Source organism: Vombatus ursinus, unplaced genomic scaffold, assembly GCF_900497805.2.
Source record: "Vombatus ursinus unplaced genomic scaffold, bare-nosed wombat genome assembly UNPS02014784.1, whole genome shotgun sequence".
NCBI lineage: Eukaryota > Metazoa > Chordata > Mammalia > Diprotodontia > Vombatidae > Vombatus > Vombatus ursinus.
The window spans coordinates 13,584,902-13,612,677 of NW_020954562.1; the positions used below are offsets into that span (position 1 = coordinate 13,584,902).

At 41.3% G+C, this 27,776-nt stretch overlaps 1 protein-coding gene across 1 annotated transcript in view; it reads right to left on the reverse strand.

Annotated features, from left to right (window-relative positions):
- Positions 1-549: 549 nt before the first annotated feature.
- Positions 550-27,776, reverse strand: part of TMEM154 (transmembrane protein 154) — a 60,323-nt gene continuing 33,096 nt past the window's right edge. Inside the window, exons 3-8 of the mRNA XM_027866819.1 lie at positions 26,389-26,691; positions 26,255-26,293; positions 17,906-17,933; positions 16,127-16,212; positions 15,008-15,068; positions 550-676 (exon numbers count right to left, since the gene is read on the reverse strand). Coding sequence (XP_027722620.1) covers positions 661-676; positions 15,008-15,068; positions 16,127-16,212; positions 17,906-17,933; positions 26,255-26,293; positions 26,389-26,691 — 533 coding nt within the window. The 3' untranslated portion in view covers positions 550-660. The remainder of the gene's footprint in view (positions 677-15,007; positions 15,069-16,126; positions 16,213-17,905; positions 17,934-26,254; positions 26,294-26,388; positions 26,692-27,776) is intronic.

Below are 27,776 nucleotides of genomic sequence, written 5' to 3' on the forward strand. Positions count from 1 at the left end.
GATAGGATACAAGTCACCCAGCACTTCAGTAGGGTTGTGGGTTACCTGTGAAATGTGGACAGATTTATCAGTCCTCACTGAGATTAAGTCTTAAATTGAAACCCTGACTTTGGCTGGAGCCATTTCCATGGCACAATTGACCTATCAACGGATGCCTTATCTACCATCAGACATATATGGTTTACAGACACATGTGAAACAAGTGAGGCAACGAGGTTACCCAAAGGAACTCATTGATACATAAAAAGAACCAAGGAATGAATTCCAGCCCATGAAGAAATAAGAAAGGTGGCAAAGAAAGGCAGCAAAGGTTTCCTACAGGTGAGTACAGTGAGGTAGAGTCACATGCCACAGTCAATGAAAGGTTGAGGAAGAGAAAAGGACAACCACAGGCTGCAGGTCCAGCACTAGGGAACTTTGGGGATTTGTAGACTGAAGCCAGAGCTTGTTTCCAGCATGTCTGCCTTTGTACCTCCCCCCAGGTCCAGGTAATGTCATCAGCATTATGAAGAGTAGGCGCAGCAAGGGAAAGGAAAAGGTTCTGGTGTCTATAGTTATTTGAAATTCATTAAATTTTTATCCACTTCATCCTCTGTTGGCAGGCTTTTCTGACTCCCTTGTGGGCTGCTTCTCTTGGAAAAACATGGGCACTGTTCACCTTCAGGATTCAGCATCACTGTAAAAACAAAGCAGCAGAGTAGGTGAGCTAGATCTGATCCTTGGGTAATGGAGGAAGCCAGAAGAATGTCAATATCTCATTTAGGATTATAATTCTCATTGACACCAATACTACCACTTACTGACACCACCAAATTTGATTAACCATCATTCAGTCAACAAGCATTTGTTAAGTATTCACCATGCTCTGGGCACTGTGCTAAGCACTGGAGATACAAAGAAAAACAAAAACACAGTCCTGCTTTCTAAGAGCTCAAATTCTAATAGGGAAGAGAATAAATAGTTATCTATGTATATTCAAGATACATATGGAGTAGATGGAAGGCAACCCCAGAGGGGAAGGCATCAGCATCTGGGGGATGACTGAGAAAGACCTGTAGAGTGTGGTATTTGATCTGAATCTTGGTGGAAGCTGGGAAAGCCAGGAGGTGGCAGTGAGGATGGAGTGCATTCTAAACATGGGGGACAGTCAGTAAAAATGCATGGAGTAGGGAGATGAAGCATCATGTTTGGGAACTGAAAGTATACGGGAGAGATGAAAGATTTGGTACAGCCTTTGTGGTGAGTGAGATAGTGAAGCAATCAGGAAGATAGAAAAGGATTTCCTTGCTTCTTTGAGGGCCCAGTTGAGATTATACAACAAATACATTTCTAAATGGCTTTACCGAGTACAAAGGGGTTTCACCTACCTGATCTTATTTGAACCTCACAAGAAGGGAGGGTAAGACACCCTTTTTAATCTCTGTTTTATAGTTGAGGAAACTGAAGCTCAGAGAGAAATGGCTTGCCCATGATCATGTAAGTTATACATGGCAGAACGGGGACTCTAACCCAGGCCTTCTCTCCAAAACAGACCTAGAAGCAAAGGTTTCTTTGGCTCTCCTTTTTGCTAGCTAAGGAAGAAATCTGTAACAGAACCAAAAGGTGACCACTTCCCTTACTCCAGCTTACTTCCTTCTCTAGCTTTGATGCTGAGACATCCAGATGGAGTTGAGTTTTTTTTTTCAATTTTAATTAAATCTAGCCCAATTCTTTATGAATATATACCAACTTGTCCTTTAAAACAATTCCACGTGTTGTTTTCCCTTCAGTGCTGGAGTTTCTGGCATGTTTTCAATAACCTGTTTTGAGCATATCCACAAATGATTTAAAGGTGGCTATCACCTGTCACATAGAAGCCCTTCAGCTTTGAATCCCCCTCCCAATGGGAGCAGATACGAATGAACATCATTCCCCTCTTCCATTGTGATGCTGTTGACTGATAAGTCTGTTGTGTTTTTCACTTTAAATTTGCTTTCCTTTTTCTAATTCCTCTTTTAGCAGTTTTTGTGCAGTTGGGTTGTACCTCTAGCTGCCTGTCCTGGAAAGCTGGTTTGGGGAGGTCTTGAGATAGCTTAGCTCTAACTGATGAAACCAGTGCCACTATTATAGTTGTAGACAGGAATTCTAGCACCTAAGGAAAATTGAGTTTCCAAGAGTGGCGGGGAGGGTTAGGAGGGAAAGCACAGGGGTGGGAGGGTCTAACCATTCCCACATATGCAGACTGTAGGAAGAGAAGCAAGATTATTCAAAGTGGGAAGGTATTGGGACAGAGACGTTGGTAAACTGGGTTCTGAACTTAATGGGCAAGAAAGGAGAGTGACCTGGAGGGCCATGGATGACAGGGATCTGGATCCTTGGATCTGGACAAAATGGAATGAGGAAGAGAGGTAATGATGATGGTAGTGGGAAGGTCTCTGATGTGATAGGGGGCACAAGGAGCAGGTGGCCCTGTGTATTGGGTGATGTATGAGTAACCATCCTTGGAGAGGGCACCATGAGATGTAGTGTCTTCAAGAAGAAAACTTGGGTTCAGTGAGCATCAAGAGATGGAAAGAATTTTAACAGGAAGAGGTCTAGGATCAGAGAACCACAGAATTGGAGCTGAAAGCAAACTCAAAGGTCAGGAAGATCAGCCCTCTCATTTTACTGATGAAGCCCAGAAAGGGGATGTTACTTCTCAAGGTCACACTTGCCAGATATAGGGCTTCAGAACCTTTTCCAGGCAACCCCCCTCCCCAATTGCTAGTGGCTTTCTCTGCAGGGCTACCTTATAATTCTTGTACCTGTATGTATTCTTGTACACAAATATTTACATATGTGTATCCCTCATTAGAATATAAGCTCCTAGAGGTTGGGGACTGGTTTTGTGTTTGTTTTTTCTTTGTATGCCTAAGGCTTAGCACAATGTCTATCACCTAGGAAATACTTGATAAATGCTATTGATTGACTGATTGATTGAATCCTTTTGCTTCAACCTTGCTTTCTCTCTGACTTTTAGAATCATAAGAAAATAAGCAAGTAGTTCAAACCAAAACTGCTCTTTCTTCACATGGCCAAAGCATCCACAACCATTTTTTCTAAAACCAGGTGTCTAAATGCCTGGGCTTGACAATGTTTTAATTCATTAGAATACAGAAGTTGGCAAAATATGGGCCAGTCTCCATTACCAAGAATCCATGGGTTTAGGGCATTAAGGAACAAGATGACAATCGCTCATGAGCGCTTTATTCCACCAAAGTGAAGGGCATCGCTTTATTCCACCAAAGTGAAGGGCATCGCCACCTCACATATAGTCCCAGCGTGGCCATGCAGCTCTTTAATTATGGAAGACATGGACATTTCTAGTGTCTATTAATTCTCAAATGCACCTTTCACCAGGAGAGTGATAGGAGTGGGGGGTGGTACAAGGCTATTGATAAATCAAAAATGTTAGATTGTTGGCTGATTCAGAGCTGAGCCTGGAGGCACTTTCTCACACTTCATTTCTTCTATTTACTTAGGTGTGTTCCTTGGTTTCTGGGTTGCTATTTATCACCCGAGTGAACAGGTCAAATAAGCCCCAGCCAGCCTCAGCTTTAGCAACCTCGCGAGCCTCCCATTCAGAGCGCCAAAGCAAACTGATATGGGGCCAGCCCAAGGCAAACTTGGGGGAGCATTTCCAAATCTCTCTCTGTTTCCCCCCAATCACCCCCAGCACTATCATGGGGTTTTAGCCAAAAGTCTGGGCATTGGCCTTCACAAATATTTTTTCAAAGAGTGTGCAACATGAACAATTAAGAATGGGAAACATTTGAATCTAAAAGATTATACTGAAGTTTTACAATAAGTGGAGTCACTAACCCAAGGTTGGAACTGGAAGGGACCTTATGGGTCATCTAGCCTAACACTATTTTTTCTTTTTTTTCCACTTAAAAAATCATACTATTAATGCCTTTTATTTTACATCATAGTGTGCTCTCTCTCCTATACATATGTATGTATATATAATATATATGTATATATATTGAGTGTATGTGTGTGTGTATGGGTCCCTCTTATTCCTGACTCTAAACTTCCCTTGTTAGAAAGAAAAGGAAAAAAAACATTTAAGCAAAAGCAACCAACCCTGGACAATGTATGCAACATCCTGCCCTCCTATTACCTCCCCTCACACAAGGGGGAAGAATGTTCCAGTATCTGTTTTCCAGGCCCATTATTCCAGATGAGAGAACAAGCCTACAGAGAAGAAATGACTTCTCTAAGCTTACAGAGTTAGGAAGTCGCAGAGTTGGGATTCAAGTAAGACAATGTGTCCTATTGCTAAGAAAGCATGTGGCTAGAATGGGACAAAAAATGGATGATGGGAGAACAGATCCAACCTTCTATTAATTTCATTACTTCCCCTTGGTTGCGATTCAGGCCCAAATAAGTTATGTGGGTTCTCTCTCATTGATTCAATTTGATAGGAATTCACTAAGTGCCCTGGAGGAGTTTACATTCCACTGAGGGATGCAACAGGTAAACAGAAAAATAAACACACACAGTACATGTAATTTGAGGAGGTTTGAGAAAGCACTGACAGCTAAGAGATCAGGATTCCTATAGGGGATGGCACATAAACAGAGCCTTAAAGGAAACTCGAGATTCTAAGACACAGAGCTAAGGAGGGACTGTATTCCAGCCATGGGAGACTGCTTTTACAAAGGCATGGAGGTGGTAGATGATGTGCTTAGTTCAGGAAACAGCAAGTGCATAGGACATAGAGGGCATGAAAGGGAGCACAACGGAATCAATTTGGGAAGGGAGGCTAGAGCTAGGTTGTGAAAGGAATAGGGGATGGCATGTGCCAAGGCATGGATCCAGGTAGTATGTAGAACGCAGAATTTTAGAAAGAGAAAACAGGCTAATTTGACTGGAAAAGAGAGGGAAGGGGAGTAACAGAGGGAAAGTGTGAGATGGCAAACTGGAGCTAGATGATGCAGGGCTGTATGCGCCAAACTGAGGACTTTGTGTTTTCTCTTAGAAACACTAAGGAGCCATGGAAGACTCTTGAGCAGAGAGTGATAGGGCCAGACTTTTGCTTCAGGAAATCATTTAGGCAACTGTTTGTTCTCCTCTCTGAAGAGGCATTCACTAATAGTTTGCCCTATAGGTGGGCTTTGGGAGAAGGGATCCCTACTTTGTGAGCTTACCACGTTAAAGAAGTCACATGAAGGAAAGGAACATTCATTAAGCACCTATCATGCAACAGGCACTTTGCAAGCATTATTATACAAATGTTAACTCATTTGATCCTCCCCATCCTAAGAGCTGGGTGCTATTGTTATCCCCACTTTATAGATGAGGAAAGTGAGGCAAAGAGAGGTTAAGAGACTTGCCCAGGGAAAGTAAGTGTATGAAGAAGGATTTGAATTCAGATCTTCATGAACTCAGATCTCTTTGTATTTCATCACCTAGCTGCCTCATGATCCTTGGTGCATTTGTGGTATAGGATGTACTACATGCTGAATCCCTTACTTGCATACTGTCTAATCACTTCATTCAGGCTCTGCCTCCACTCATCAGTCTCCTAAATAAAAGTCTCCCCACTTTTGGTCTCTCTCCATTGCCTACAGACAAAATTCAAACTTCTTCTCCCAGCATTCAAGGCCTTCCAAGATCTGACTCCAATTGCAGTGTCAAACATTGCCTCCCACTACTCCCATTTTCATTCCCTGAACTTTCCTGCCTCCATCCCTTTCTTTACCCCCTTCTAGAGTGCATTCCCACTTTTATCTCCTGATGAAATCCTACTTGTCCTTCAAAGTCCAACCCAAGGGCAGCCTTTACCAGTCTGTCCTCACCACTGGAACCCAAATCATGGAAGGGACCGAAGTATCTAAGTCAAGAACTGCCTATTGACCAAGCAGGTAGACAAAGAACGTCATAAAATAACCTCTTGCTTCGTCCTCCCTATGCCTGCAGGATAAGATCCAGTAAGGGAGTCCAAACGATATAATAAACAGGTAGGGTGCTGGACTCAGAACCGTGGAGACCTGAATTCTAATCCTGCCACGACACCAGCTATGTGACATGGATAAATCACTATCCCTCTGAACCTCAGTTTCTTCGTCTGTAAAATGGGTTTGTAATGTCAACCCCACCAAATGGTTTCGAGGGTCGAAGAAAATAATGTTTATGAAGCAGTTTGCAAACTTTGAAAAGGTCAACTATTGTTAGCGGGCAAGTCATTTCCCTTTCATGGGTCTCAGTATCCTTATCTGTAAAGTCAGATGATTGGAATAGATGATCTCTAAGGTCCATGTGGGCTCCAAAATTCTATGATCTGATGATAACTGTACAGAACTGGTCCTTCCAGAACATGGCAAAGAAAGGCCTAATATAGATGGTGGAAAAAGAAGAAAATAACCCATTCAACTCTATCACTAAAATGAATTTTTTTTTCCTTCTCATTCCAGGTACCAATAGATTCAGCCAATTCAGTGAATTCAGTAGGGGAAGAAAATGAACCCAACCATTTGTGTTTGCCATCTTGCAGTCCAAATAACCAGCTGGTTTTCAACTCTTTTTTTTTTTTGGTACAATGTAAACACAATCCAAATTCTGTTTTAGCAGGAAAAAAAAGAGAGTGAAGGGATGGGAGAGGAAAAAATTAGGCAGATCCTGTATAACCGCTGCTTGGGTTATCCAAGAAACAGGGAAATCATCCATTTTAATAGTGCTCTTGAGTTTGGAAACATGAAGCAAAGAGTGGCAGAAAATGGCAAGCCATATAGTAAAAAAGTCATCCTTCCAAAAACTGTGATGATGCGTGTACGGGACCAGACGGATTCTCTCTCAAATCTGCATTCCTGGTGCTCGGTACAGTAGAATCTAGCAGCTCACATTTATATCAAACTTTAAGCTTTGCAAAGTGCCTTATATTAACTCATTTGGTCCAACATCCCTGTGTTGTTGTTCAGGCATTTTCCAGTTGTGTCTGAGTGTTCATGATCCTATTTGGGGCTTTCTTGGCAAAGATACTGGAGCAGTTTGCCATTTCCTTCTGCAGCTCATTTTATAGATGAGGAAACTGAGGCAAACAGGCTGAAGTGACTTGCCCAGGGTCACCCAGCTACTAAGTGTCTGAGGCCAGATTTGAACTCATAAAATGAGTCTTCCTGACTCCAGGCCCAGCACTCTATCCACTGTGCCACCTAGATGCCCCAACATCCTTGGGAAGTAGGTACTATTATTATTCCCGTTTTATAATAGGTGAAACTGAGGCAGGCAGAGGTTAAATGACCTGCCCAAGGTCATAACAACTAGTAAGAGTATGAGGCAGGATTTGAACTCATGTCTTCCTGACTCCAAGGACTGAGCTCTATCTGCTGCTCCACCTAGCTGACTCTGTACATTGGTACAGTAAGTGAATGGAATTCTGTAATTCAGTGATAGGAAATTAAGGGCATAAAAATAAAAAAATAACAACCGTAGCTGACATTTACATAGGCTTGCATATAGCTTTATGGTTTGTAAAGCACTCTGCATTATCGCTCATGAGAATTTGAATATATTTTCTGATCCACTTTGTCATTCTCTCATTTCACTTGTCTCCGACTCTTCGTGACCCCATCTGGGGTTTTCTTGGCAGAGATACTAGAGTGATTTGCCATTTCCTTCTCCAGTTCATCATACAGATGAGGACAACAGGGTTAAGTGACTTGTCCGTGGTCATATGGCTAGTTAAGTTTCTGAGGTCGGATTTGAATTCAGGTCTTCCTGACTCCAAGGACAGAGCTCAACCTACTTCACTATCTAGCTGACACAAGTTACATGAGGAGTAATTGACAAAAGTAATGAATATGGGAGGTAATAGGGTGCTGCGGAAAGTCTGAGGGTTTGTAGTCAGAGAATCTCAGTTGAAATCTTGGCTTTATACCTGGCTAGGTAAGCCTGAATTTCCTCTTTCTGGGTCTCCATTTCCTTATCTGTAAAATGAGGCGGTCATACTAGGTGACCTTTGAAGTCCCCCTGCCCCAGCTCCAAGTGTATGATCCTATGACCAGCTGCATTGTATTTTTACTTAAAGCAGAAATAAGAAGTGGGCTTAGTATACTGTTTTATAGCTATCTGATGCACTTTTGTGGATTACTATTATAACTTGCAACCTACATGTCATCCTTGACCCCTCACCCTCACTTACTCGCGGCAGATGGCTAATCAGTTGCTAAGTACTGTCCTTTCTGCCTTTCTAACATCTCTCATATAGCCTGTTCTCTCTTCTGTCACAGCTGCTACATTTATCACCACTCACCCCTACTATTGTAATGTCTTCTAACCAGCATCTCCACCTCAACTGTCTCCCCAACTCTAGGTCATCTTCCACTCAGCTGCCAAACTGATCTCCTTAAAGTGGTAAGTCTGACTATGTCACTCCCCTACTCAGTAAACTCCAGTGACTCCCTCTTACTTCCCTCATCAAATATAAAATCATCTGTTTGGCTTTTAAAGTCCTCCACAGCCTGACCCCTTCTTACTTTTCCAGTCTTGTTACGTTTCACTCCTTCCACGCACTATTTGATCCAGTGATGCTGGCCTCTGTGCTGTTCCTCACAGAGAATACTTTACCTTCTGATGCTGTTATCCCCCATGCCTGGAATTCACTCCTTCCTTGTTTCCTTCTTTTGGTTTCCTTCAAGACTCAGCTAAAGTCCATCAACTACAAGAAGCCTTCCCTGTTTTTTTTCCCTTGCTAGTCTCTTCTTTCCATCTGAGATTATCTCCAATTCGTCACATACATTATCTATCTGTCTGTCTATCTGTCTATCTATCTACCTACCTACCTACCTACCTATGTATATCTTTATCTATCTATCTACCTATCTATATCTTTATCTAACTATCTATCTACCTATCTATCTATATCTTTATCTATCTATCTATCTACCTATCTGTCTATATCTTTATCTATCTATCTTATTTTTTACATAGTAATTCACTTATCATCTACTCGATTAGAATTGAGCTCCTTAAAGAAAGGACTGATTTTTCCCTTCGCATGCTTAGGCACACAGTAAGTGGTTAATAAATGCCTACTGACTTGACTCGATCTTAAGTTCCTTAAGGACAAGGACCATATCTCAGATAATGTTTAACATTATCAAACTCCCATAATGCTCAGAAGTGCTCTCCGCACACAATAAATGCTTAATAAATGTTGATGGATTTTTAATGTTCAACAGAAGTCCAGACAACTTCCTGACAGCAGAGAAAGACAAACATTGGTGGGAGTTCCTTAGTAAGGTTTGTGATCTGCGCTGGAAATACAAAAATATAGGTTAAACTAGATTGAGAATTGTCCAGAATGTTGACATTGAGGTCTTGACTTTGCTCTGCGGGTAAGGTCACTTCCACAGGTTGTTAGTTTTTCTCCTTTTTGTAGGAGGGAAAGGAAGCAGGTTTTCCACTAAGGTTCTAACTCTAACTGCTTTTCTGAAGAGTTCAGTTGACCTGTCATCTGGGAAGAATTTTGGAATTCAATAATAGCTCACATTGACATGCAAACTTTAAAGTGATTTGCATACATGATCTCTTTGATCATGTCTTTACAGATATAATATTTTACATGCATGATCATTCAGTTCTCAGCACAGAGCCAGAGTATAATAGGCCCTCATTAATGCTGCTTGATTGATTCCTATAACAACCATGTAAGGTAGTGCTGTAGATACCATTATCCCCATTTTGCAGATGAGAAAACTGAAGTCTAGATTTTCTCAGGATCAAACAACTAGCAAGCGTCATAAATAGGACCAGAAGTCTGGTCTTCCTGGCTCCCAGTGCAGTAATCTATCCATTGCACCATGCTGCAAATTGATTAAGGGTAAGGAAAGATAGGAGGGAGAGTGCTTGTAGGAGAAAATTGCCAATCTAGACTCTTACCTGCAACAAAGCCAGATCAAGGCCTCCAATAAAAAGCTAATCCTTCTTAACTTCAGGACTGGTTTTCACCTGTAGTTAAACTACCTGGGGGAAATAACGCCAATAAAACCAGCTTTTAGATTTAGAGCTGGAAGGAGGCTTAGAGGCTGTTGAACCCAACCTATCAATTTTACTAAGGATAAAACTGGGGCCATCAGGGGATAAGTCACATAAAAAATAGTCAAGATTTGAATCCAGGTCCTCTAACTACCAGTACAGAATGTTTTCCACTGTAGCACCTGCCTCAGAAAAGCAGAAGCAAAAAATAAAACCTATAGGGAAGCTAATAACTTTGCAAAAAATGAATTTCAAGGGTTGGAGTGGGTAGAGAGTGTTTTGAAATTGAGCCACATTCAGGGGTGATACATAGGTAACTTGGAAGAACTTTTAGCCATAGATTCGGACTATATTATCCCTGGAGAACAAGCAAATTCCTCATTTCTTGGGATGGGTAATATTTTGTGACACATCCTTAGGGGTGGGGAGCAGAGACAGAGCAGTCCCAAGCTTCCCTGAATACCCCACAAGCTTGGTTTAGCCTGGGCCAACAACATAAAGTCTGAAAGCTCTTTGGGGCAGTCAGACTGTTTCTATTCATATTCATTTTCAAATATGCTAAGAGAAGAAAAAAAACTCTTATGATATTAATCCTTGTAAATCCAAGAAGAGGGGATTGACCTTTAAGTTCAAATGGAATGTATAGGAGGAGACAGCTGTGAGGGAGCAGGCTTACAATTTTCAGGACTAGAAATGATCATAATAGCCTTTCTCGAGAGTATTTGATGCTGAACTAACCTGTCAAAGTTGGACTTTGCCAGGCAATTGGTAACTGGACAGATGCTCAATTTGCTCCTTAAATAGGAATTTCTGAACTTCAGGATCACTTGTGCAAATGAAATCCAACTGATTATACTTCCCTAGTTCCTGAAATTCAGCTTTTAGGGAACATATTAATTTCCCCAGGATGGCTTCCTCTAACTTGATTCAGTTCTGATCTTCCATTCCTGGGAGGCCAGAGTAGATATATTCAGCACAAAGTGGTAAGTTGTCAATTATATACTGAATCTGGACTGTGTTGACAAGTAACCTGGGACAAATAATCAGTATAAAAGAATATTGTAATGCTAGAGAACAATGTTCCCTAAAACATATGGGAGAAAGTGGGGTCTCAAGTGGAAAGAGCACTGAATTTGGAGTTGGAGATAATGGGTTCAACCCTAGCCCTGCTACTTATGGCTCCTGAGTCTTCAGGAAGAGATTTCTGCATTCTGAAGTTCTGGACCCCCATCTATAAATGAAGAGGTTGGACTAGATCAAGGGTTCTTAACCTGGGTTAAGTGGAGAGATTTCAGAGGATGCCATGACCTTGGATGGGAGGAAATGACATCCTTATTTTCACTAACCTCCAACTGAAATTTAGCATTTCCTTCAATTATTTAAAAATATTATTCTGAGAAGGGGCCTATAGGCTTCACTAAATAGCCAAAAGGGCCCACGATACAAGAAATGTTAAGGATTTTTGGGACTAGATGAGCTGATTTCAAAGGTCTTTTCTAGCTCTGACATCCTCTGATGATGAGAGATTTTGACATACCGCCAATGAAAAATGGTACTCTTTTTCTTCAGCTAATTAACAGTGACATTTGGATTTGAACAGGCTAGCTTTACTTTCAGTCTTTTTTCTCTTGAGATATTCTCACTGAGCCCTTCAGTTCAGGATTCAGGATGAACTGTTATTTCCTCAACCTTGCTGAATGGCAAGCTTTGGGCAATTTCAGCACTAGATTGTCTGACTTGGGGACATTCTTCAGCCCTCCTTCTTAAAGGGGTTTTATGGCATATCTTCTTTTTTAATGGTTTTAAAAGAATGTTTTAATTGTATTCTATGGCATATATTCTAAAGGAAAGAAAATGAAGATTAATTTTGTTCTGAGGAGGTTAAGCGCATTGATATTCTCCTAGGCAGCGTCTTGCACACGGAAAGGGGTTTAATGCGTGCTTGCTAGAATGGATAGAATTGGACTGGAGATAGCTGGAATCTCATAAAGCCAGGGTTTGGAATGATTGTTCTACAAAGATTCTTGTTGTTCAGTCATTTCAGTTGTATCTGACTCTGCATGACACCTCATGATTTTTTACTCATTTCTAAAACTTATAAAAAATTTTAATCAACAAACTCAAGGCCAAGATAGCATATAAGCAATTTGGGAGCAGGAGCTAATTTTCCTTTTGCCTTTGTATGCCCAGCATTTAGCCCAGTGTCTCTGTGCGTGTTTATTTGAGCAGACTCTTGTGATTTCATTGTATAGGAGTTCATGGGAAGAAACTTCCTCTCCCAAATCATATTTAATTCTCTTATAATTTATAGTCTCAGAGAGTTGCCTGGGGGCACTGAGAAGTCAAGTAACTGGCCCAGGGTCACACAGCCAAGATGTGTCAGAAGTGGACTTGAACTCAGGTCTTCCAGATTCAGAGGACAGCACTGTAGTTGCCATACCAAGTTCCTTGTATATAATAGGTGCTTAATAAATACCTTTTGGATTGGGTTTACATATGCCTTGCATTTACTTGTCTAGGTGCTGAATTCTCCTGGAAGGAAGGGATTGTTTCTCTTCTTTCTGGGTTATTTTGTTTTGTTTGTCTTTGTATCGACATCACATGGCATCCTAGCACAGTGTCCTGCACATAACAGTTAATTAATAAATGTTTGTTGAATTAAACTGAATTGAACTTCCCAGTAGATTAGAGGAGCATCACAGACTATTGATGAGACTACTTCCTCTTGATTAGATCATGTACAAGGAAGCCCTCACCCTGACCTTCATACTGTATAGATGGTAAACTGGAGCTTTGTATTCAAGTAAATTACTTCTCTAAGAGATGGAAATTTGGAAAGATGTTCTGGCACTTCTTTGTCATAGGCAAAAGTAAGACTTCTCAGTAGCATTGTGTTTCCTTTCCATATTACATGCTTGTGGAGCTGGGATCTCAGAATCATAGTCATAGGAATAAAAGCTGGGCATGTTCTTAGAAATCATCTAAATCTGACCCCTGCTTTTTATAGATGAGGGGATGGAGGCTGAGAGATGTCTAGTTTAAGTAAGGAATGTTTCCTTCTTAAAATTTCAGAAGACCCAATTTTCTTATTAGTCTTACTGTTTATATTAGGCTTTTATTTTATAGTTAAATAGGATAAAAATCTAATTTGACGAAAAGCCTCTTTACATTCATTGTAGAATTTTGGCGGGGGGGGGGGTGGTTGTTGTTTTCAACACAAGGGATCACTGATTTGTTCAAGGATGAAATAATCTATTTAGGATCCTGCCTTATTCAGTCTAGGGTCACTATATGTCATGATATGATTCTTGGGGCAGGGAAATCCTCAATCTCTTTCCCACAAATACTTTGTCTGTAGCTCACTAGCATTTGAACTGCCTTTAGCAAACCTTCCATTCCACAATTAAGAGATAACCTTTAAAAAGCAAATACTCAGAGGGAGCGATTCATTGACTTAGATTCACACCACTACAAAGAAATGATGAAATCAGATTTCCCCCCTCCCACCCCTCCACGAGCAGGTCTGATTGGAGAGAACACTAGGAGGCCTTTCCTGGAGGGGAGGAAAGGGAGAGGAGGGAAAAAGAAGGATTTAAGTGTTTAAATGTTGACTTTCCAGCCCCCTTAATCATTAATCATATGACCAAAATACTGCTTCTGGGTTGGGACTCTGCAGCTGTCCATTAGCATGTAGTCTGAAAGATGTAGAATCACCATTAGCTTTAGCGGCAGAAAATCTTGAATTTATCGTAGCTGTCATTTACTACCTGAATGACCTTGGTCATTACTTTCTGGGTCTTGGTTTCCTAATTTATAAAACAAGGGTGTTTGATCATAAATGACTTGCAAGGTATCTTCCCTATTTAAGGCTATGATACTATGATTCCCCCAAGGCCAAGGTAGGCTAACTCTCCATATCCCAAACTAAGCTTATTGCCAGGGTCTCAACTGGATAAGTTTGGATTCTTTACATATGGGCACGGGCAAGTTGAATGCAAGAAGAGACGAACCAAAGCAACTCTAATTAAATAAGGGTTGTGGTTGGGAAAGTGAAATTCACCCTAATCAGAAGGATTGGAATGTGTGTGGATCTTTCTATTTTAACAAAAGACGAGTGTGATGGTCAAGAAAAGCACTTTAAGTTCCCTGATTTAATGTTTCATCCAAAAGACACCTGTGACCTCAGCACCATCTTTTGGTACTGTCTCAATTCCACAGCCCTCTGGATCACCTGCTCTAATTTTTCCAAGTGTTCCACCTTTGTGCAAAGTATCTCCTCAGTACTCTGACCAGACAATCCTTGTCTACAAACCAGCTTTAAAGATTCACAGATCTAAGTACCTTCTTTCTACATCAATGTGACGCTCAGCAATACCCCACCTTGGGTGGCCATAAGATTCTCAAGTAAGCAGAGCCACCTAGTGGCAGAAATAAAAATGTTTTTTTTAATGCCCCCATCTCCTAAAATAATCTGTCCAGGTGTTGGCTTTTTTTTTTTAATTATAAAATATAAGGCTTCATTTTTTTCTCTCACTGTTGTTTATATTTACCCTCTTTGGAGACTGTTTCTGCCATCTGTTTTCTGTACAAAACATCCGCTTCTCTGATACACACAAACTACAGTTTAACATAATTAGGGCGACTGAAATAAAACTGGAGCTGAACAGTTAAGTATCTCCTTCGAGGTCTGGGAAGTATAAGAACTGGTTTAAAAATTTTGTAAGTGGCTACTAGGATATAGACTTATAGATCCAGAGACGGAAAAGACCTCAGAAGTCAATTAGTCCAAAACCCTCATTTTATAGATGAGGAACTGAGGCCCACAAAAGTTGAATGACTTGTCCAGGGCCACACAAGTTATACATGCCAGATCAGAGCCCAAGACCTCTAACTCTAGGGTCAGTGCTCTTCCCACTGAACCACATTGCCCTGTATGTATGGTACAGCTTTTTCTTCACAATCTCCACCTCCACACCTATCCATGTACACAGCCAAGTGAAGCAATTACCTTGGGTTGTGGTTTGACTCCTTTTCTTCTTCTTTGACTGTAGGTAGACATTCACATTCAGCTGGGAAAGGGTAAGAGACATTTTGGCCATCATTAGTCAACGTCATTCCATTTCACAGATATCAGAATAAGCATAGAAGAATATAGCCTCATTCTTTGGGTGACTTGTTTGAACTCTGTGTCTCTGGGGAGCTCTAGAAGTCAAAGGCATAGCTTTGGGGAGACCCTTTAGAGTTCTTTCAATGAAAAGTTTCTCACAACACCAAACTGGTGTTTTTAAACAAATCATCTCCCCTTCCCTCCACCCCTCCCACCCAAATATACTGGAATTCCATATTTCCTTGGTTACTCAAACTACATCAGTGACCACACCAGATCCCCAGCCTGGTTCCAAGATTGATGATTTGGGTATTTCAATATATAAAGTGGATGAAAAATGGCTTTCTGCTGTGGTCACAACGGTAGTAGACTAACTGCCATAGAAGACAAAATGCAATACAAACATTTAGGAACAGAGATAAAGACAGCTCACTAATTTTTTGGTATCAGCAACTCCCTGATGAGGAGAGTCCTTCTACCAATGCAGGCTTGCATCTTCTCTGTAATTTACAGCCTTAAAATTGCCTACTAGCTGTGTGACCCTGGGCAAGTCACTTAACCCCATTGCCTAACCCAAAAAAAGAAAATAAAAAAGAGTTGCGTAGAACACTGATGGGTCCCACATGTGTCAGAAAATCTGGACTTGAGCTCAGGACTTCCTGGTTCCCAGGGTGACTCTCCACCTACTGTACTGTGTTACCTTTCTTATAGAAGCATGAAAGACTTTTAAAGACATTAGAAATCTGTTTTAAAATGGGATTAGAGATCTCTACTATCACATAATTGGTTGTTCTAAAGAGTGAAGAACAGTAAACATATTGACTATTATGATTAGTATCTTAAATTTCTTTTTGTCCAGTTGCTACCATACTTTGGCTCCCAAATAGAAACATCTTCTCCTGTTTGGAAAAACTGCTACTGAAAAAAAGAAAAACTTGGTTATCATTAGGAGAACTCATCTTTGGAAATCTGGAAAAGCTCTTAGTCTTATTACAAAATATAACTAGGAGTTGCCAGTACCATTTCTGTTCATGCTGTTCATCCATTTATCCAGCTCTTCCATTTCTATTTCCATGACAGAAGGTGTATCTTCTTCAAAAATGGGGCTGGAGAGAGGAAATAAAAGGTAGGTTAGAAGAAAAACTAAGAGTCTGGTAGGCCAAGTTTTTCTCCAGGAGTCCTCAACGTCTTAGTACCATAGAAACTTAATGCTATTTATGCTTCAGCATCTGATATTCAGGGCTAGCTGAGGGACTCTGCCTCATTCAGTGATGTTAACCTTCACTCAAAGCTAAGGATAAAGGAAACATCAGTCTCTCACTGGACCAAAAAAAAAAAAAGAGTGAATGTAATATCAACATGTGGGCTATAGGGAGAAAACCACAGGGTGGCCCAAAAGCCAGACCAAACGTGGAAAATGCAGTCAGCACTGACATATCAACCAGAAGGCTGTCTTCAGGAAGGTAATTCTTCATGTTTTTAGCCCTGCCAAGTCTTACTTCCCTTTTCATCAAAGCCTTTCTGAAAAAAAAAATCCTCTGAGGTCAAGAAACTATCTTCTATCTTTTTCTCTCCTCTGAAAAAAAAAAAATGGAACTTTTCCATTTCAGAAATCCATTGCAACCAATTCTCAGATTTCATAATTGACTGTAGAACAGAATTGGGGAGAAACTGTCTGGTTATTATAGACAGAAAAAGAAAAGCCCCAGTATTTGCTTTTTTGCAGGGTTCAGACCTCTGATTTCATCAGTGTAGAAATGTTCCCCACAGATACAACTTAGCAGTTCAAGTATAACTGAAAGTCTTAGAGTTTCCTGGGTCATTCAGAGGACAAGTGATTTGTCCATCACATAACTAGCATGAGTCAGAGGCAGCATCTGAACCCATGTCTTTCTGATTCTAAGAACACTTTTCTAACCACTATGTTGTATTGCCACTCCCATCGCTGATGGTACGGACATTTTATTAGACAAGGGACAAGCAAATTGTCCAATCAGATAATAACTAGTTGAGCTTGGGAAAGTGGGCTGATGGGCTTTGTCCAGAAAAGCTTTCTGGAGGGGGCACAGCATGGTGGATTTGGAGTCAGGAAGACATGAGTTCTAATCTTTCCTTAGACTGGATGTGTGACCCTGGAAAAAGTCGTTTGACTTTTCTTAGCCTCCATTTCTTCATCTGTAAAATGGAAATAATGATAGCACTTAGCTCACAGAGTTGTTGTGAGGCTCAAATAATATACATAAAGCAATTCACAAACCTTAAAACTCTGTATAAATGCCAACTATTATTTTGTGAGGGTTATATTTCTGCTACTGTCTTTTTTCGTTGCCCCTATTCCTTTGTTTCAGAAGGAAAATTAATTGCTAATGGAAAATAGTTTAGTAAGAATAAGACTACCTAACAATGTGAGAAATAGATAAGAAAACATCAAAATTGGGAGATATCACCCAGAGTATGAGTTTTTATTACCCAAGATATCTTGCCTTTAGAATCATTAGTAGCAAATATAAAGGGGTTGTTCATTTGACAAGAATAATCAAACCAATGAGATTCTTCGATTACTGAGAATTTGGTTTGGAGGGAAGGAAATGAATGCCTTTCTTCGTGCTCACCACTTAGGGACTATCTTTTGGGTTACAGTGCTAAAAGGTGCACAGAAATCCCTCACCAGGAGAAGGGAACTTCTCCTCTCTTCCAAGGAGAATCAGGAGAAAAGATTTGAAAACAAGAGAATCCTAAGGATCTCCAGAGTTGTGCTTATCAACAATTGAGCTGATTTGAGAACTTGAAAAGGTTTACCTTTTGACGTTTTCACTGCCTAGTTCGTCTGAAATAAAATAAAGATGAAATAAATATTCTCATAACCATCAATCACTGCATTCTCCCCCTCTCAGAACTCTCCTCCTCTTTCTAAAATCAGACTCTTCTACATAAAGAATAAGGAAATCAACTTAAATAAATTTTTCTGGAAAAAAAAAGAATAAGCAAAATAAAACTGAACATCTTGTAACTATAATGACCAATTTTAACCCTGGAGAAGAAATGTACTTTTCTCCTCTCCTTACAGAAACGTAACACTCATACTTAGCAGATGTATTGGCTGGTTTTGCTTATCTGGTTTTCTTTTTCTTTGTTACAAGGGAAGGCTCATGGGGAGAAGAGGAAAAGGTATATTTGAAAATGATTGTAACGTGACAACAAAAGGCATCACTAAATTTTTTTTTACAAAACAAGTAATAATTAACCTGTAGGTCAAATAGAAGCATTTCATTTCAATTCAGCAAGGACTTACGAAGCCCCTATTCCAGGGTGGGGAACCTGCGGCCTCAGGGACACATGTGGCCCTCTAGGTCCGCAAGTGCAGCCCTCTGACTGAATGGAAACTTCACAGAACAAATCCCTTTAATAAAAGGATTTGTTCTGTAAAACTTGGACTCAGTCAAGAAGCCGAACCCACTGTATGTATGTGTCTGAGTCTTCCTGACCCCTAAAGCTAGCCCTCTTCCCATTGCTTCACATCACTGCTTCTTAATGTTATGGTATTTATTAACTGCCTATAATGGGCCAAGCATTGTGCTAAGCACTGGAGCTACAAAGATAAAACAAGACCATTACTCCTGTCAAGGACTTTACATCCTATATTCTAGAGTGGGATTCAGGCAACACACTGGTTTGCAGAATGATAATAAAGTAGATCAGGCTCAGAATCTTGTCTTTGTATTCCCAGCACCTAGGACAGTGCTTGCTTATACAGTAGATGTTCCTTGGAGGAAGGTGCAACTTTCCAGATCCTGGAAGCATAATTGGGGCGCCTCTAGCACAGCAGCTTGGAATGCTGAGCTTTGTGGAATTGGGCTCCAGCAGGCCACGAGAGACACTGCCTACCATTGCAATATAAACCTGTTGGGAATTCTGTTCTTGGTGGTTGTATTCTCAGCACCTAATAGTGCCTGGCACATAGTGGGCACTTAAAAATGCTTGCTGATTGAGGGATTTCAGACAGCCAAGGTGCACAATTGGCTTTTTATCATCTGAGAACTATTCAGCTGCAAAAATACCAAGCAGTGGGATTCACTGTATAGAACCAAACATTGGTGATCCCTAGCAATTGTAGGCTGCTATTTGTTCAGTGCCTGCAGACAAATGCAGGTCCCAAGTGAGGAAGAACAGCCAGCAGGCACCTGGAACTGTGTTCCTGGCAGTCATGAGCTGTTGTTATAATTTCCTGTGAACTGGCAGGTTCTAACGGCATCTCTAATCCAAGGAAATCTGGTACCCAGTTTTCTGTTCTTTGGCATCAGCGTCTGATTGCCTTCACAGAGCTAAAGGGAATTTCCTTCTTTGGCAGAGTAAGGTTGTCCCAGATTCCTGCAGGTGCCAGATTCTTAGGGAACCTATGTTGATATGGAAGGTATATTTTTTCTGGGGGTGACTCTTAAATGATAACTGTGCAAACTATAATAATAATAATAAATCATTTTGTGGTGTTTTTCTTTTTAAAATTTACTTATTTTATATGCATTTATAATCTGTTCTTTCTATTATCCCCCCCAACTAAACAATAACAACAAAAATACCCTCAAAAGAATACCCTCATCATAAACATTCATAGTCCAGCAGCACAAATTCCCACTTTAGCCATGCTCCAAATGTATCTCTCTTCATTCATGGTTCATCCCCTTTCAGGGAAGAGCTAAGTGGCATGCTTCATCTTCAGTCTTCTGGATTTGTGGTTATTGTCACTGATTAGAGTTCTCAAGTCTTTCAAAGTTGCTTTTCTCTATAACAGGGGTGGAGAAACTGTGACCCCAAGGCCACATGGGGCCCTCTATGTCCTCAAGTGAGGACCTTTGACTGAATCCAAACTTCACAGACTTGGACTCAGTCAAAGGGCCACATTTAAGGACCTACAGGGTCACATATGGTCTCAACGCCACAGTTATTATCACATTTTATCCTCACAACAACCCTGGGAGGCAAGTGCTATTATTTTCCCCATTTTACAGTCAAGGAAACTGAGGCAGACAGGCAAGGGACTTGCCCAGGATCATACAGCTAATAAATGGTGCAGTCAGATTTGAACTCAGGTCTTACCAACTCTAGACTCAGTTCTCTATCCATTGCACCACCTACCTGCCCTTTCATTCAGAATATTACTATATTGCTTTAAAGATAGCCCTGTTCCTCCTCCTTCCTTTTGAATATCTCCTTCCAGAGGAAGCTTGTCTTTGGAGGGAACTGTCTTTGGGGCAGTTAGGCTCCCTCCTAGCCATGAGGATCCATACCTGCATGTTAACCCTCAGGCACCTCCCCAGAGAGCATGAAGCATCATCACCTATGACTTCATGATGAGGATATCAGTTTATCTTTCGATGCCCCTTTCTCCCATGGGCTTTGTGGCACCTAGGAGCTGGCTCTGCATACAGATGATAAGTAAGTTTTAAAAACCCATTAATGATGTGCTGTGGAGGAAACCCACATGAAGTGACTGCAATTGGCATTAAATCAGTACAGAAAGCCTGATATGGACAGCCCATCCTTGCTCTGTAACCTTGTCCTGGACGCCATGGTAATAGGGAAAGATGGAGGACATGAGTGGGGAGAGAGAAGAATTAAGCAAAGATGACCAATTACTTGTCCTCCATTTTCTAGGTTTCTAGACCATTCTACCTGGCCTGCCTTTCTTTATACATCTCCTCCTACTCCCTTATCTCTGTCCTTTAGGCAACTCAGATTCCTCTCAACCTTGCTGATTCTGATGGCTCATTTTTGTCTCTGCAGCCTCACCCGTTCTGACCTCTCATTTCCAGCCTCTGGTTGTCATTGTTTGACTCTATTTGGGATTTAGAGCTGGAAGAATCTTAAGTGATCATGGAATCCAGGGGGTTTTAACTTGCTTTAACAATATTTTGATAACTTTATTTCAATATGATTGGCTTTCTTTGTAATCCTATGTCTCTTATTAATTTGAAATTATCCTGAGAAGGGGTCCATAGGCACTTGACCAGAATGCCAAAGAGGTCCAAGGTGGAAAAAAAAGGGTTAAGAACCTTTGCTCTACTCCAACCCACTTATTTTACAGCTGAGGAAACCAAGGCGCAGAGGTGGGAAAGGATTTGCCCAAGAGCAATCAACTGGCAACTGACAGCTTCTCTTGAATCTTCTTCTGACTTTCCAGACTTGGACACCATGCCTCACCTGCCATTTCACCCTGGAACTTCCCTTAGAGCCTGGGGCCTCCTCAATCTGGAGCATCCATCTTCACTTGTGGCCTTCTCACCCTGACATCTTCCATGCCAGCCTCCTCCTCCTATTGATGGGTTCTTCCCAGAGCCTCCATTTTGAGGAAGAGCCCAGGTCAGTCAACCTTCATTCTCTTCCTGGCTCTGCTTCTGACTTTCCAGACTTGGACACCATGCCTCAGCTGCAGTCTTACCCTGGATCTTACCTCAGAACCTCACCCCGGAATAACTTTTGCATATTAGCTACCTTCTCTCATCGGTGAGTCCTCCCACGGCCTCCCCTTTGGAGGGGCCTAGGCTGGCCAAGCTTCATTCCCCTCCTTGCTCAATTTCTGACTTTCTCTGCTTCAACACCATGCCTTTCCAGGAGTCTCTTCTCCTCCTCTCCAGCTTGTCACCTCCCTTTAATGTATTGTCTTCCCTCATTTGAATATAAATTCCTTGATGATCTTTCTTTTTGCTTGTATTTATATCCCCCATGCCTAACACAGAGCCTGGCACATAGCAAGCATTTGATAAATGTTTATTGCTTTCTCTTGTTGCCAGGAACCGGATTCAAATCCAATGCACTGGCATGGGAATCCTGATTCCAAATTGGGTTCCTTCCACTTCATCTCACTGATAGTACTTAGTGCAGGGTGTCTTTTCCTAGGACTCTTGTCTCCCCATTCATTTTCTTTTTACATTCAGTTGGGATTTTTGAGTGTGCTCAGAAGTCAAAGTAGGAGCCAGGTGTCAATGGGGCATAGATTTCCAGGTCATGTAGGCTAACACTCAGATGAGAAAACTGAGGTCCGGGAAGATTTAGTGACATGCTTGAGGTCCCACCCTCAGAAAATGAAAAGGTTGGGATTTGAACAGGGCTAGAATTCGAAGTAAAGTCTCTTAACTCCAAACCTAGCAACCTTTTTTCTTTTTCCTACACTGTGCTGCATTCAATTCTACAAGCATTTCTTAAAGCCTATCATGGGCCATATTAGGTGCTGGCAATAAAGACAAAAACAAAGTAGACTGCCTTCAAGTAACTTACATTTTACTGGGTTCAAAGAGGTAGACATGAGCAAGGAGAGTGTTCTAGGGATGGGGCACAGCCTGTGCAAAGATATGAAGGCTAGAGATGGAATAAATTGAGTCCTGTTCTTACGCTGAACACCATGAGAATGAGCTGGCTTCTTTGTTCAGATTCCCTGCATGGAGGCTGGCACCATGCTGGGGCAGCCCCATTCAAAGGGAGCTTTCCTTCTATCTATTTCACTGAACTGAACATACTGAAGCATTTAATAAGTAAATAATAACAACCACAGATTTAAATGCTCAAATGCTGACTGTCTAGAATGATCTCAGAGCATCATAGTGCTACATAATTTCTTTCTTTTCTTTCCTGAATTCAAATCCAGCCTCAGACACTTACTAGCTGTGTAACCCTGGGCAAGTCACTTAACCCTGCTTACCTCAGTTTTCTCATCTATAAAATGAGCTAGAGAAGAAAATGGCAAACCACTCCACTATCTTTGCCAAGTAAACACCAAAATGAGATCACAAAGAGTCATCAAGACTGAAAGTGACTGAGACATATTATGTTGTCTTATCTCTAAATTCAGAATCTTCATTTCCCACGGAGTTTATAAGCTATGAAACTTCCCTTTTCCATCAGATCATAAACATGACCCAAACAAATAGAATGGCAGGGCAGGTGGAGAGAGAACTAGGGTCAGCCTCGGTGAAGCAGTGAGCTTCACCACCTGGAGCTGAGCAACACAAAAAGAGCCAGCTAATGTTGCAGATTAGGCTGGCACCATGTTTGGGCAGAACAGGCAGCTGTCCATGTGGTGATATGAGAAGTGCCAAAAGACCCTGCCTGCCCTAAATCATCCCTCCCTCCCCCCAGGTCTGCTATGGTGCTTTAAATTCTTGTGTTACTTTGGGTCAGGAACTAGAAAGTCCCTCTCAACATGCAAAAGTCACCTAGCCATTAAGGCTCAACTGATCATTAGTACTCAGATAGAATTACTTTATCAGATTGGCCAGCCAGTCACTTAGCCAACAGCTTGGCTGGTCTCATCAAGAAGGCAGTGGAAATAAAACTGTGTCTTCTACATCTATATACCCACTGCCTCAGGATCAGTGCTATGCACAAAGTAGACTCAATAAATATTTCTAGCCATGTGAACTTTGGGAAGTCACCTAATCTCTCTGAACCTCAGTTTCTTCATCTACAAAATGCACCATAATACTGCTTACACTACATACTACATAGCAGTGTTGTGAGCAAAGTACTGTGTCAATCTTAGAGTTATTTTTTAGTTATTTGTTGAATGAATTAACATAAATGAATGAAAATAATGCCTTACTCTTGTATAAAACCACAGTACTCCTGTACCTGTATTATTGAATGTTAGTCTGAGAGTAAGAGGTTAAAAGGGGGTTGATTTTATAGAAAGACCAGTAGTTCAGAAGTCAGAAGACCAGAATTCTCATTGTATCCTTGCCCTTAACTAGTGTAACCTAGAGCTAATTGCTTCTTTTCTTTAGGCCTCAGTTTTCTCTTCTCTAAAATGGGAGTATGAGGGGAGAGTGGGATTTGGACTAGATGATCTTTAAGATTCTTCACTTTGCATAGTGGCTTGCTTGAGGGCTTACTGTTTGCAGAATTTAAATACCTCCTGCCTCTAAATGTAAGGGGGAAAGTGCTTTAAATTATCGAAGTTTCAAAGTAAGTCAACTAAAATGATCAAGGAAATTGGAAGAGCCTTCATATGATTACATGTTTTTAAAAAAAATTATGGCCTTTTGGTCTAGAAAGGAGATGTGACTGAAGTTTGTAAAATCGTGAAAAGTTTTGTGTCAGATGAACACAGGTATGTGTTCGCCCCAAATCATGGGGTGTACTGAGGGTACTCAAATCTCAGAATATTGTTGTTGTGTTGTTCAGTTGTGTCTGACTCTTTGTGACCCCATTTGGGGTTTTCTTGGCAAAGATATTGGAGTGCTTTGCTATTTTCTTCTCCAGGTCATTTTACAGATGAGGAAACTGAGGCAAACAGAGCTTAGTGACTTGCCCAGGATCACACAGCTAGTAAGTGTCTGAGGCTGGATTTGAACTCAGGAAGAGGAATCTTCCTGCCTCCAAGACCAGTGCTCTATCCACTGTGCCCTCTAGCTGCCCCGGGGCATTATTTCTTCTTGTCTAGACTATCACAATAGTTTCTCCATTGGTCTTCTCATTTCTGATCTAGAACTGTAACTAGCATAGGGAGAAGGGTCCTTTTAACCAGTTTCCTAACCACCAGGAGGGCATACTTCCGCCCTGCATTGAGAGCAATTCCCACAACTCACCTCATTGTACTTGGCTAGCCTGTACTTGGCTAGGTAACCACCCCTTAGGTTGCCACACCTTTTCCTCCTACCTGCCCTGAGGATGAAAACCAGGTTACTCTCTATCTTGGGTTAACCGCACCTTAAAACAGAATATCCTTTATGCTTTTGCTCCAACCCTACTCCAAACTGGTTTTGCCTTAGATGAAAAGACTCTTAATTATGTCTCCATTCTAATCTCTCCCCTCTCTGATTCTGATTTTGGCATTCAAGGCTTTCCAGAATCCTGCTTCTGTCTAAGATGGAGGAAGAAAGAAGAAAATTGGATTTGTATTTAGAAGGCTCTTCCCCGCTTTCACCCTTGCAGTTTCTGCAAGAAGCAACAAGGCTCTCTGCAATGCTCCGAAGTCGCTGTGCTCAGAGGTACTGCCTTCAGGCCATCAAGGTCTCAGGGTTTGTCTATTTGGCCTGTCTCTAAGAAACTTTCCATTTTCTGTTGTCTGCAGTGCATGCTGAGAAGCCAGCGATGGGAGCAGAGACAGGAGAGAGGTTATTCAGTGGAGCTCTTTACGAACATTCATCTCTGTAACAAACCCATGCCTGAGTGAAATTGCCCATTTCACTCCCTTTGCGCTGAAGATACAGAGAAAGCGTCTGGAGGTGAGCTGCATTTACAGCCTCCAAACCCTTGGGAAATCAGCCCTGAGAGGGCTTGCTACCGATTCAAAGAATCCTAGATCTCTAGCTGGAAGGAACTTTCCAGGCCACCTAGTCTAGCCCCCTCATTGAACCCAGATCTTCTGACTCCAGATCTCAAACATTACTTATTATCTGCCTTGGATCCTGCTCAAGTAAATGTGCTTTGTTTACCATCATGTGTAATTCTGGCTTGATCAGGGAGATTCAATAGAATTGGGGCTCATCAGTTATGAACAGAGATGGATAATTATGCCCTTGAGTGCTGTGAACCTGGGAGTAGCCCATGGGGGCAACATTAGGGAGTCCTCAGGTGCCACATTTAGGACTAGTATTTCTAAATCCCCTAGGGCAGCTAGGTGGCACAGTGGATAGAGTGCCAGGCCTGGAGTCAGGAAGACTCATCTTCCTGAGTTCAAATCCAGCCTCAGACACTTACTAACTGTGTGACCCTGGTCAAGTCACTTAACCCTGTTTGCCTCAGTTTTCTCATCTGTCAAATGAGCTGAAGAAGGAAATGGCAAACCACTCTAGCCCCTTTGCCAAGAAAACACCAAATAGGGTCACAAAGAGGCAGATGTGACTGAAACAACTGAACAACAATTGTCTGACTCCTACCCCATGTTAGTGTTCTCTGCTTCCCAAAACTGCCTTTTATTTCCTATATCTAAGCTGTATTTCCAACTTCCCTCTCTTCGCATAAAGACCTCGACTGTAGGGACTGTTTTGTGTCCATCTTTTTGTCTCCCTTGCCCAGAATGATGCATTGCACTTCCTAAGTTTTTTAGTAAATGTTGATTTGAACTGGATACACTCCCATGTTTGAATTTAAACTTCTATAAATACTTTTTCTCCCATCTCCCTAAATGCAAATGGCAATTGTAACACTACTCACATGACTGTAAAGCACTTTGAGATCCTTGACTTGAAGGCACTGCATGTAAGAACAAAACAAATCAACCTCATTATTACCATATTCTTAACATTCAAAGTAATTGTCCACTGTGGAAACACACACTAAATATTTACCTGGCTTGGATTTTCTTCTTTTCTTGTATCTTACAAGGAACACCACTAGCAAAGACAGCAGGAGCAGTAACAGCAGCGGAATCCCCACCATTAGCAGAAACTCTAGGCTCACCAGACCCTCCCCCTCTGACTCAGCTGAGGGAGTCATAGTTGAAATTTGGAGATCCTGCACTGTCTCAGCATTGTTTTCTCCTTGTTCTGTGGTAGAGGACAGTTCTGTGTGCACTTCCACCAGGTATGGAGGGATTGTTTCTTCTGGGACAAGTGACTCGTCTCCAGAATATTCTGGATGTACAGCAAAACCTGTAGAAACACATATTCATTGGCACACAGACAGGTCTGATGTGTTGTTTTTTTTTTGTTACTTTTAAGTTATCTTGTCCACACCCAGGGATAAAACTTGTTCCACTGAAAGCTTTTCCCTCTAGTTCGATATGGCATGGGCAGTGATTTCCAGTCTTTTCAAGGATGAAAGCCCATTCATTTTTAAATAAAAAGATTAATTTATTTGAGAAAAAACATTTTGTTTTTGCACATAGGATTATAGATTTTAAAATGAAAGAGATCTTAGAAGTCATCTATCCAAGCTGATTTGTCCAAAGGCACATGACTAGTAAGATGCAGCCTCCTTTACGGTCACCAGTCTGATCCTTTCCTCTGAGTTTTGGGTAGAAGTCATTGGTCTCTGACCGGAGGGCATTTGCTATAGCTACCTAATACCCTAAGGTTTAATATCGTCTTTGAATGCAACTTCCTGGTCTAGGGGCTTAGGTCTCTCTGGGCACCTCACCCAGCTTATGGGAACCATTTCCCATGTCTTCTAATTTTAAGTTAGAGTGCCCCTAGTTAGTTGTTTATATAAGGGCTATTCACCTCATAACTACCAAACAGTTCTCAAGTTCCAGGTCCCCCAGTTTTCCAATCCCAAACCTCTTCATTCTCCCAGGTAGGTGAGTGAGCAGTAAAAGGCACAGGGTCATTAGCTTTTCTTTTTGCTCAGTTGCATTCTTAGCTTTTTATGGCAAAGCTTAGTCAAGCCTTAAAAAAAGCTTTGGGCTCATCTTTACAGTTTTTTTTCAATTGTTATAGTTTTTCCTGCTTGCCTCTCCTGCTATTGATACAGCAACAGCAGCAGCATCCAAGCTGGACCACCAGGGACCGTGGCTGAAAGAAGTAAAGCTTCTGGCTTCTCAACTCCCTGTGAGCAGTGGCTTCATCTTCTGTACTACTGCATGCATTTCCCCCTTCCATATTGTGTTCTGAGAACTATTACAAATATATATATATATATATACACATATATGTGTGTGTATGTATACACATATGCACACATATATGTGTATATATAATAAATAGAGACACAGATATGTCATCTGAATAATAACAGT